The sequence below is a fragment of the Erythrolamprus reginae genome, chromosome 1 (genome assembly GCF_031021105.1).
Source record: "Erythrolamprus reginae isolate rEryReg1 chromosome 1, rEryReg1.hap1, whole genome shotgun sequence".
NCBI classification, from domain to species: domain Eukaryota; kingdom Metazoa; phylum Chordata; class Lepidosauria; order Squamata; family Dipsadidae; genus Erythrolamprus; species Erythrolamprus reginae.
Window position 1 is genome coordinate 373485315 of NC_091950.1, and position 12568 is coordinate 373497882.

The 12568-nt window shown below is 39.8% G+C and overlaps 1 protein-coding gene across 1 annotated transcript in view; it reads left to right on the forward strand.

The window, feature by feature from the left end:
• Positions 1 to 12568, forward strand: part of LOC139157629 (cullin-9-like) — a 58665-nt gene that overhangs the window by 6492 nt on the left and 39605 nt on the right. The window contains exons 3-9 of the mRNA XM_070734607.1: positions 697 to 851; positions 3003 to 3500; positions 4480 to 4615; positions 5972 to 6153; positions 6740 to 7115; positions 9791 to 9989; positions 11586 to 11793. Coding sequence (XP_070590708.1) covers positions 697 to 851; positions 3003 to 3500; positions 4480 to 4615; positions 5972 to 6153; positions 6740 to 7115; positions 9791 to 9989; positions 11586 to 11793 — 1754 coding nt within the window. The remainder of the gene's footprint in view (positions 1 to 696; positions 852 to 3002; positions 3501 to 4479; positions 4616 to 5971; positions 6154 to 6739; positions 7116 to 9790; positions 9990 to 11585; positions 11794 to 12568) is intronic.

The following is a 12568-nucleotide window of genomic DNA, read 5'->3' on the forward strand; positions in this document are numbered from 1 at the left end:
CTGGACTTCAATTCCCAGAATTCTGGGAAGCTGGCTGGAATTCTGGGAAGCTGGCTGGAGAATTCTGGGAATTGAAGTCCACAAGTCTTAAAGTTGCCTAGTTTGGGGACCCCTGATCTAGAATAATGAAAAGAAGGGCTATGAGTGGCTTGATAGCAATGCTCCAATATCTAAGGGGCTGCCACAAAGCACCTGAAGGCAGAACCAGAAGCAATGTGTAGAAACTAATAAAATAGAAAACCAAGCTACAAATATGTCCCAAAACTGCTTTGTAAAAAGCACCTTTGGTACAACCATGATCTGGATGACTGAGAATCTCCATTGACAAGTAGAAATAAGTAGAAATTTCCTTACAGAACAATTAATCAATGGAATGACTTGCCTTCAGAAGTTGTGGGTGCTCCATCAATGGAAGTTTATAAGAAAAGATTAGGTAACCATTTGTCTCAACTGGTATGAGATTTCCTGCTTGAGCAGAGGGTTGGACTAGAAGTCCCTTCTTTATTTTTCTGTTATTCTGTCCTAACTTGCACGCAATCTTTTTTAAATTTGTTTATAGTATGAGGCTTTGCTCATGGATTAAGTGTTACCTCTTTGTGAGTTAAAAAATGTTGCTTCTATCCTGTTGTGGGATTAGATTCTTAAGACTGTTGGAGAGCAAGAAAGGGAAGAGCTATATAAGTTTTTGTGTTTCAGGAAGCAGAGCCGATGTTCTCCTGTCCCTGAGCCAGCAAGATGGTATTGAACAACACATGGACTTTGATAGTCGCTATACCCTTCTTGAGCTGTTTGCAGAAACGACATCCTCTGAAGAGCATTGCATATCTTTTGAAGGGATTCCTCTTCCTCAGGTACTAACTGAGAAAAGGTTTTGGCAAAGGAGCACTGCTGTGTTTATTGATGAGGCATTTTCTGTTTAAAATCTGAACTATAAAGAATTCTAAGTCAGTTGTAAAGAAAATGTAATCTTCAGCAGTTGGTGGTAAAATGTAGAAGCTGTGCTTGCCTTTCAATTGGCAAGCTTAATGTGGTTAACCAAATCAGTTTTGATAAATGATACAATCTCTCAATTTTCATTACCTATAATAAGTGGATCCAGAGGTGGGCTGCTACGGTGGAACGGTGACATGTGCTTGCCCCTTTGGCTCGGAGTGCCAGCGGAGTCCGGCGCAATTATACTACTGCACCTGGGCAAGTAGCAAAATCGTGCTTGCCCCCGTGGCTCTGAGTGCCAGCAGAGTCCAAGACAATTATTATTATTATTATTATTATTATTATTATTATTATTATTATTGTTGTTGTTGTTTATTGTTTATTGTTTATTTTTTATTTTTTATTTTTTATTGGATTTGTATGCCGCCCCTCTCCGCAGACTCGGGGCGGCTAACAACAGCAGTAAAACAGTACAACAAAATCCAATACTAAAAAAAAAGTTAAAAACCCATTATATAAAAACCAATCATAAATACAAACATACCATACATAAAATTGTGAAGGCCTAGGGGGAAAGTGTATCTTAGTTCCCCCATGCCTGGCGGCAGAGGTGGGTTTTAAGCAGCTTACGAAAGGCAAGGAGGGTGGGGGCAATTCTAATCTCTCGGGGGAGTTGGTTCCAGAGGGTCGGGGCCGCCACAGAGAAGGTTCTTTCCCTGGGTCCCGCCAAGCAACATGGTTTGGTTGACGGGACCCGGAGAAGACCCACTCTGTGGGACCTAACTGGTCGCTGGGATTCGTGCGGCAGAAGACGGTCCCTGAAATATTATGCTACTGCACCTGGGCAGGTAGCAAAATACTGCACAGATATGCAGGTGCACAACGCCTGCGTGTCTGTGTGCGATTTCGCTACCTACCCAGGTGCAGTAGCATAATTACACCAGACTTCGCTCACATTCAGAGCCACTGGAGTGAGCACACGTCACCGTTCCAGCTTAGCAGCCCACCTCTGGTGGTATCCATTCTCTGATTGAAAATAAATAGCTGGCAATTAACCTCTTCTGCTAGCATCTCGTTGATGTCAAATAGTTGCAGTTAGAGTACTGATGATGACATTTGATTAGAAAGTTACTAGAACTCAATCGTATGTCAGCTACATATTAAAAGGTAAGAGTTTTTATGGAGTGAGTTGTAAGCTTTGCTGCCTTGAGTTCAGTGGCAGAATTATTAGCAATGGACAGATGTTTTTAAAAAACCCACCTTTGCTGGCAAGCCTGGGGCTGTTGAGCACTGACATTTTGCTCTGGCTGATAGCATGAGAGTACGACTGCGATGAGATGAATGTGGTTGACTGATTTGGTAATAATTTTGGGGTTTAGATCAGATTTTATGTTTAGGTTTAGGTTTCTGGCATGCTATATTTTTGTATTTGTTTTTATCTTGTAAACCGTCCTGAGTCCATAGGACAGTGATGGCGAACCTATGGCGTGGAGCCATATCTGCTGGCACGTGAGCCGTTGCCCTAACTCAGCACCAATGTGCATGTTTCTGCTAGCCAGCTGACTTTTGGCTTGTATGGAGGCTCTGGGAGGGTGTTTTTGGCTTCTAGAGAGCCTCCAGGGTATGGGAGTGGGGGAGAGCATTTTTACCCTTTCCTGGCTCCAGGGAAGCCTTTGGAGCCTAGAGAGGGCAAAACACAGACCTACTGGGCCCACTACAAGTTGGGAAACATGCCATTCCCAGCCTCCAGAGGGCCTCTGGGGGGCAGGGGAAGCCACCCTCCCCAGGCATTGAATTATGAATGAATGAATGAATGAACGAACGAACGAACGAACGAACGAACGAACGAATGAATGAATGAACGAAAGAATCAACGAAAGAACAAACAAATGAATGAATGAACAAACGAATGAACAAACGAATGAATGAATGAATGAATAAACAAACGAACGAACAAACGAATGAATGAATGAACAAACGAATGAATGAATGAATAAACAAACAAACAAACGAAAGAACAAACGAATGAATTAATTAATTAATTAATTAATATGCTCCTTTTGTTTCAGATTCCAGGAAAACTGCTGTTTTCTCTAGTAAAGCGATATCTATGCGCTACCTCTCTTATGGACAAACTCAACAACATCACAGAGTGGGAAGATGAACAGGAACATGGCATGCCCTCCAGCGCAGAGTCAAAGAAAAAGAAGAGAAGGCAATGTGAATTTCACTTCAGCATGGCTATGGCCCACTTCATTTCAGAGTTAATCCAGGTTATGGGATGGAATCAGAATCAAGAGCTTCACTCGCTCAGACAAAAGAAACCGTGCCAATCAATCTTCCAGGCCCACATTTCAACCATCCCATCAGCTGCAGAGGTGCTCCAGAAAGAAAACTCGGCTTTCAAGTTGTGCTCAGACTTTCCTAGTCGTAAGAGCTACGTGGAATATGTGCGACAGACGTTGGTGCGTGGCATGCATGTGCGCATGATGCAAAATTATGAGAAAGTCTCTGCAGGAGATGAAGGCGTGTTTCTTCAGAGCAATAATGACACACCACCGGTGAAGGTACTACAGTGGAGGGGGGACCTCCTGGTGATGATATGATGGTGAAGGAGTGAGATAAACATTTGATTTTTAGGAATCCTATTGAGTTTCTCAAACTACAGTGGTACCTCTACTTAAGAACGTCTCTACTTAAGAACTTTTCTAGATAAGAACCGGGTGTTCAAGATTTTTTGCCTCTACTTAAGAACCATTTTCTACTTAAGAACCCGAGCCCGGAAAAATTTCCCAGGAAATTTGAGAGCGGCACAAAGGCCTGGCCAGTTTCCTGCCATTCCCCTTTTAATCCTGGGCATCTTGGGCTTTTCTGGGCTGCCAGAGGAGCCTTTCGGTGGCGCTTAAGGAGTCTTTGGCAGCCCAGAGTGAACGGAGCGTTTTCCTTTCTCTGGGCACTTGGAGAAGGAATAAACACTTCGGTGTGGTGACTCCCTCGCACTGGGTGTATAGGAGGCACGTGCTCCTCCTTGCCATCTCAGAGTCCCTCTTTTTAAAAAAAAAAACCTTAAAGTTTTGGATTTTTTTTATTCCCCTCACCTCATCTTCTTACTTCGGCGGCAACTGTCCTCCTCCTTCCTCCTCTTCCTCCCACCCAAATTCTGAGCTTTTATTTCTTTCCTAATGGGTTTGCACGCATTATTTGCTTTTACATTGATTCCTATGGGGAAAATTGCTTCTACTTACAAACTTTTCTATTTAAGAACCTAGACACGGAACGAATTAAGTTCCTAAGTAGAGGTACCACTTTATTGCGTTTCCTAGATTGGCACAAGAAGTGCATCCATATTCAAAGAAAGCTTGTGAGTTGGTTGATAATTATTGTAGGAGGCACTTGGCATATTAGTCCTTGTTTATAGGAGATTTTGTGTGTGTTGTGGAGTTTATGATTCTAGACCGGACCATAAAGGAAGTGATCTGTAAGCACCCTGAAAACAATGCAGTAATTTTCAAATTCATGGCATTTTATAACTCTATAACTTTCCAGGTTTATTGGGAGTTTCTAGGCTGTGCATACTGGGTTCATTGGCACATGATTGAGATTGTGAGTTCATCAAGAAATGAGGAGCAGAAAGCCCAGGAAAAGGTAGCAACCCTTAGAGAACTTCTGAGAAAAAACACAGGTAAGATTCTGCTGTTTTTTAAGATATCTTTTCACTCCGATTCAAAGTTACTTTAGGGGTTTTCTTGGCTTCTGAGTTTCAGTTTTATTTATTTATTTATTTATTTATTCATTTATTTATTTGATTTATATGTTTTATTATTTATGCGGGGCTTGTAGCCTTATTTTAGTTTTCTCAGCGCTTACTTTCCTGTTTAAGCAAATGAAATGCTGAAATAAATGTTTCTTGTCAGTCTCCCATTATTGGGACGAATTACGGTTTAGTGATAGAACATGTGTTTTGCACATAACAAGTGCAGTATATGTGTGCAAATTAAAAAGAGAGTCGGTTACAAATGATAAGGGCAGAGTTTTCCCATCACAGCTATTTGGGCTTCTTACTTGGAGATGTATGATGAGGTTTCAGCCTTTGCTTGGGAAACAGACCAAATTTAAAATAAATGAATAACAGCAAAACAGAATCTTTTAAACAGGATTTTCAATGTCGTAAATGTAAGAACAATTTGTCTTACACAGCGCCAACAAACTATGTCATAAATCAAATTCTACAGCTAGACATTTAGAGTAAATTACTTATCTGTTTCTTCTCAAAACAGCAGGCTTTCTGAAGCCAAAAAAAAAAAAGTATTTTGCCTTCTTCTTCTCTTTTTTTCCTGGGAATGCCTGAAGCTATGAGGAAATCCATAATCTTCCCAGCCTCCATTCCCTGCTGTGATGAAAAAATGTATTTTCTTCCTTTGAGTTGACATAGTAAAGTTACGGTAATTTAATACTGACCAGAAAGTTAGTGGCACAATATTAATAACTTTGGGGAATAGTTTAGACTTAGTTATTAAGTTTAATGAACTCACTAATGTAGAGAACTTTCTGTAACATCTTATTAACAATGTAGTGTATGTTTTTATATATTTACTTTTTAATCTGTCTAGGGTATATACCTTTAATATATTTACTATTTGAATGTTTTTGTAACTAAGATATGGATGAGATGTGCCCGGTTGAATTTATATACATAACTGATTATTAAAATATGAATTTACTAATTTACTAATATGAATATATTTACTAATTATAAGTAAATTATTAGGTATAAGATTACCTTGTTAATATACAATTAAATTAGCAGCTCTACTGTAATAGTATATTGACAGGGTAATCCTATACTTCAAATTGAATATAATGGGGCTTACTTTTGAGTAAACATGTATGAGTTTAAGTTGCAATATAGAATTAAGTTGTCTATTAGCATGTAGCAGAGAGTCCTATTAGGAAATTTCTGTTTTGATGGCACCATTTAATTTGAGTGCCTCAAGAAACCATATATAACATCTCTTAGTCATTTTGTGTTTATTTCCAGTTAACCAGCCAAGGTATTGCCAACCGCTCAAAGAATTATACACTTTACCATGCCTTACGGATCGTTTGAACAAGAATGGGACTCTAAGTCAGGCTGAATGGTGGGAGCTGCTTTTCTTCATTAACAAGCTAGAACTCCATAAGCATCAAGAAGTTGTTCATTTCATTAAGCAGAATCAGAAGGTAAAGCACTGAGAAGAATCAATCCAACCAGAAAGGGATTTCAAACTAATTCCCAGTTGCTTAATTTGATGGGAGAACTCATAAACTGTCTAGGCTGCATTGTTTGTAAAAAAAAGTAATTGTATTACAAGATCAGATGCATCATATCTGAAAAGTATTTCTGTGATTACATTCTGTTATCAGAAAGATAATTAAAGGGCCCTAAATATTTAATATTCAAGATAAGCCCCCAAACAGTACTGGATCTATGTGGATAGATCCAGAGTAAGTGAAGCTAGTTAAAGAAACCAGCTACAAATTATTTGGATACAGTTTTGAATTTTGTAAAGTTCTAGCATTCAGATAATGTGCTTGAGGATGATAGGAATTGAAGTTCAAAATAACTGCTGATATTAGGTTGCCTACCTCCAAATGTCATCCAAATTGGAAAATCATAGATAACTTTGGTGCTCTAGGCTCAAGGGACAAATTTCCAAGCTAGTGAACTTTCCCAATTTGGTTTTCTGGGCTTTTGGTGTGATTCTAGGTAACTCTCATAATAAACTGCAATAGGAACACTGTGCTTTTATTCTCTCTGCATTTCAAGCTATCAAGACTAAATGAAGAGGATCTGATCCAGATGTGTGTTTCAGTAGAGTTGGCTCAGAAAATACTGCAGCTCCTGAACAAGCATTGTCAGGGCACCACTCAAATTGATCTGCAGAACTCCCATGTCTATTTCAAATATTTCTTTAGCAAGGGAGGTGCAGAGCAGAACTGCCCAAATGCAGAAATGCTCTCTGCAAATTATGGTGACCTTTCTGAAGCCTTGAAGTCCCAAAAAACAAAAGAAGATACACTGCCTGATAGAGTGTCTTCTCCAACTCCATTTGCAGCAAAGGAAAGTGACAGACGGCTGATTAACACATTTCCCAAAATAGAAGGGCTCTTCTTTCCAGACACGTTGGATGAGAAAGTCAAAGGTAAATGCCAGGCCGTATCAGACATATTAATTGATTAGAGAAACATCAGAATTTATCGTAGCTGCATTGAGAATTCCTAATTGTATCTATGCTTTGAACTTGAAAATGAAATGATTAAGCATATAGGTTTCCATTTTATAGCTAGGTTTGCTGCTAGAACTTGATTTGATATATTAGGACTCACGGTTATTAGCAGCCAATGAAACATGTTTTGGACAATATTCTGTGCTTTTGACTTCTGCTCTACATTATTGACTGCAAGCGACAGAAAGTAGCAATGGTAGATATCAAAGTCCCCTTGTGGTAAGATAGTCAGCAAACCAAATTATAAATAAAATCAATAAATCAATAAAAATTGTTATCCCGCTACAAAATAACTATTATTAGATTTATGGAGTTAGAGAGATCCTTAACAAATTTCGGTTTGTTTCCTGTAGGGCAGGGGTTCCCAACCCCAGGTCCGTGGACCAGACCGATCCGTGACATTGTCAGACACCATGCTGCACAAATAAGTGAAGCCCCATCTGCGGGATGCAGGCAGAATGCAAAATCACCCCCCCCCCCAGTTCATGAACAGACCTTTATCCATGGAACCAACCACTGGTGTCCAAACGGTTGAGGTCCATTGTTGTAGTGTATGCATAGTGTTAGAGCAATGACTTTAAATCACATTTCAAATTTTGAGAACATTATGTGCAGTCAAGCAAATTCTCTGCTTGAGTTTCCCAGTTCACAAAACGTCTGACATATCCGATTTAGCCAGTTATGAATTCCAATTTATCATAATGGTGCTTTGCACTTTCTTGAGACCTCTCTCCATCCTATGGCCATTAGAAACTGATGTGGGGCATAGAATATAGTAGAAGTAAGGAAAGTGGCCTTAGGCATACTGGCCTTCCCCCACTGCTGTTTCAGATTGCAATTTTAGAGACTCCATTAATAACAAGTATAACATATTAAATGTATAGCCACCCAAGTCCTAGCAATTTTGGATGTTTTACAAATTACTAAAAACATTTAAAAACAAGGAACAATATAAACAAACTCAAGATGGCAGAGAAAACAAAACATTGTAGGAAAGGTAGGTTGGTGAAGTAAATGAGGAAGTGTTAATTATGCAGTACGAAATGCTATGACTGCAAAATACAAACTTTCCTGCTGTAAGTAATGTTTACACATTTCAAGAAGGTACCCTACTACTATTTATATCTGTTTGAAGATCAGTAATAATATTGCCTTAAATAATAGAGAATCCAATGCATACTGTGGGTTGCATGTTAAATCTAGTTTTTGTCTCCGGACAATTGCAGTGTGCTGTGATGTTGAAAGGCATTGGCATCAGTTCATTGCCATGGACATATAATTCTGCTTGCACTTTGGCTTCCTGGATACCAACCACCTATGTGGAAAGATTGCTTGGTGTCAGATGGGCTTATTTAAGTTTCAGAGAAAGCTTTGGGTTTTCCCTGAAGGTTTGTCAGGCAGTTCAGTTGAAGCTTTAATTGCAGCCTGGAATATACAGGTGACAGGATTTGGACTGGATTGTTTCTATGCAACCTCTCTCTGTGCGCCGATTCATTGGTTCTTCAAGGAGCTCCAGAAGATGAAGTGCAAGAAGTGATGCCTAGTGTGACTTTGAAGAAAGACAAAGAGTGAATCTAACCAAACATGAGTGAAAACCCATTAGTGGGTCTATATCATTAGATTAGATTAGATTAGATTTATTGGATTTATATGCCGCCCCTCTCTGCAGACTCGGGGCAGCTCACAACAATGGTGAAGAACAGTACATAGTAACAAATCTAATATTTAAAAATCTATATTACAGTTTTAGATTAAAATGTCCCAAAAAGAAACACCAATATATAAAAAACAACACACAATCGAATCATACACAAAAACTACATGTGCAAGGGGGAGATGTTTCAATTGCCCCATGCCTGACGGCAGAGGTGGGTTTTAAGAAGTTTACGAAAGGCAAGGAGGGTGGGGGCAATCCTGATCTCTGGGGGGAGCTGGTTCCAGAGGGTCGGAGCCACCACAGAGGAGGCTCTTCCCCTGGGTCACGCCAGACAACATTGTTTAGTTGACGGGACCCGGAGAAGGCCAACTCTGTGGGACCTAAGCGGTTGCTGGGATTTGTGCGGCAGAAGGTGGTCTCGCAGATATCCTGGTCCGATGCCATGAAAGGCTTTATAGGTCATAACCAACACTTTGAATTGTAGCCGGAAACTGATCGGCAGCCAATGCAGACTGCGGAGTGTTGGAGTAACATGGGCATACTTCGCCAGGTGCATACATGGCAAGAAAGAGGGTAAAAATGTGATTATTCTACTGCATTTACTGAGTTATACCAGTAGCTGCTCAGTGGTCCTGTTCATAGTTTGGTGGATGCTGCTGTAGCATGTCTTTGAAGTTGTCTTTCCATCATCTTCTGGATCTGCCTCGTGCTCTTTGACCTTCTCTTTTTACAGTATGTATGCCTCATATAATATGAAATCCCCAAAGATTCTCTCCAGATATACAATAGAGGCAGAAAATATTGCTAAGAAAAGGCTGAGTTACCTGTAGGGGGATTTGTATTATGGATGACTGGGTGAATAGCAAGTAGCTATGAGGAGGCTACTTTTGGGAAACTGATTGCAAAATTGTGCTGATATATATCTGTTGCTCAGCTTTCTGCAGTGTGAAGGTAGACAGAAAGAAAAGCACCCTGGAGCAGCTGGACAATGCCATGGAGATGATCCAGAAGTCCAGCTGTGACATTGAGCTGAAGCTGGCGGGTCTTAAATTTATCATCACGATTTTGGAGGAGGAAGAGGAATCTGGGCAAGGGAGACAGATTGCCACAGCAGAGAGTGAATTTGCCATTAGGTTAGCTTTTTTCATTAGGTCCTGTTATCATTATAGCATGTTTTGAACTACAGAAGGAATATTGAAGAATGGTTTTAAGCAGGCATTAAGTAAATTCTTATTACAATAGCATACCAAGCCCAAACCCAAAATACATATGTGGGGTTGGACTAGAACACCAACTCTGTTGTTCTGTTACACATCAAAAAGAAGATACACACCCAATTCTCTTGTTGAAAGATCAGAATGTTTGAATTCTAAATAAATAAAATGTCAAACCTCTGGTGGTGATGCTGTATGCAAACACAAATATCAACACATTTTTACTTAGAGTGTTTTGCTTCCACTGATCCTTAGATATAGCTTAGCACATTTTTGTTCAAGCTTACAATGTTCTACAGACAGAGATTTCTATTGTAGAATCTTTGAAACTTTTTTTTCTTTTTAAATAACACCGGAATGTTTGGAATTGTTGAAATAATTTTTGAAACAACTTTTGTATTATGTATCATTTGGTTTGTTCATAATTGAAATATTTTATAGTTGATAGGTGATCATGCTTGAAATATTACATTTAAAATATGTTTGAATCCTAAATTTCAAATTTAGCTTTTAGGATGGTTGTGCACCAAAAATTCAACAAGCAAGAATGAGGTCATAATTCATATTTTAATGGAAATAAGATAATTAGCTTACATAGATTAAACATTGTAATTCAGAATTTTGTATCCAATATATATCCCCCCCTCCCCCCCCCCCCGGCAAAAGAAATCCCTATATAATTTTTTTATTTTGTAAAATCTTTGCACTTACAACACATAACTTAATAAATAACATTTCTAAAACATTCAAAATTGTTTTAAAAATTTTGGTAGGGCACTTGGTGTTTAAGTCTTTCACTGATGATAAAAACTGTCTAAACCGTGGAAGTCCACTGAATTCAAATGGGCATATAGATTGTTTCGTAATCTGATCATTGTAGCACAATTGTCCTGCACCATTATGAACTGAACATCAGCAAGTTCTACATCAGCAAGTCCTAGTGATGGTGAACTTATGGCACACACGCCACAAGTGGCACGTGGAGTCATATCTGCTGGCACGTGAGCTGTTGTCCTAGCTGAGCATTTTCACCCTCCCCAGGGTCCAGGAAAGTCTCTTTCCTGGACCCTGGCGAAAAACGGACTTACCAGACCCACTGAATGTCGGGAAACGAAGGGGGAATCATGCATAGGGGGCAGTACAGTGCAGGGGACACAATCATGCACAGGTGACGTGACATATGGGGGGCATTGAATTATGGGTGTGGGCACGTGCGATAGTGTGCACACACACACGCTTTTGGCACCCAAGGAAAAAAAGGTCCACCATCATTGTCCTAGATCATTCTTTTAAAATGATATTTCAAAAAGAAAATGTTTTACAATCCAGTAGTTTAGTATTTTTCTCTTGGACTTGGAAAAGTATTAGAGTGGCGATGGATAAATACATTATCTCCCCCCTAAATATTTCCAGTTTATTTCCTGGGCCTTCTCATTTCCAGGGTCTTAAGTGATTTGTCAGCTAATCATCTTCAAAGGGTCTCAGGTTGTGGTCTTGCCTCCTTTCTACCTGCAGGGAGAGAATTGTGCAGACACTGATGGACTTGCTGAGCCACCATGTAAAGGAAAACCTACTTACAGTATTGGGGTTCCAGGTGTTGTATCTGCTCATGGCAGTCTATGATTGGCAGATGCTCATTGCAACCAAAGGGGGGCTGCATTGTGTGCTGCGCTGCATGAAGGAGAACTCCACATCTGTGCTGGTTCAGCAGGCCGGTCTAGCAGTAAGTTGGATATAAAGATTCCTTGGAATCACATTGCTGGGGAATGGTCGTTTATTTCTTTAAAAAAAAACATTTCTACTTTTTTCAGACTAACATAGTCGCAAGGCAATTTACAATAAGAAGTTTAAAACAATGCAATTAAAGAAGTGATTTAAAACTGAGCAGCAATCAAAACAAGAAGCATAAAATACTAAAAGGATAAACAAAACTTATTGTTTTGTTTTATTGAAAACCCACACTTGAGATATGTGAACCAAATCTCCAAAGAGGGATTTTCAGATATGGGCCATTTTCTGAAAAAACCACTATCCCTTGTAGAGTTGCAAGGTCTGGTTCGCAGTCCAGATCCATGTTGTAAAGATATCTAACTGCAGTGGGTGATCAGCAGTCATGGCTTCAATGTCTTTTCTTGCCTTGAAGAAACCCGAAATAGCATCTTTCCTTCCATCTTTCAAATTTGATAGTGCCATTATCAGAAGCTAATACTGTGGTACCTCTACATACGGACTTAATTTGTTCCGTGAACAGGTTCTTAAGTAGAAAAGTTTGTAAGAAGGAATCAATGTAAAAGCAAATAATGCGTGCCATTGGAGAAACCACAGGGAGGGTGAAAGCCCTGTTTCCTCCCAGGAGATTCCTAGAGAGGCCCCATGGAAGCTCCTCCCCACCTTTTCTGGCCCTGTTTCCTCTCAGGAGATTCCTAGAGAGGCCCCATGGAGGCTTCTCCCCACCTTTTCTGGCCCTGTTTCCTCCCAGGAGATTCCTAGAGAGGCCC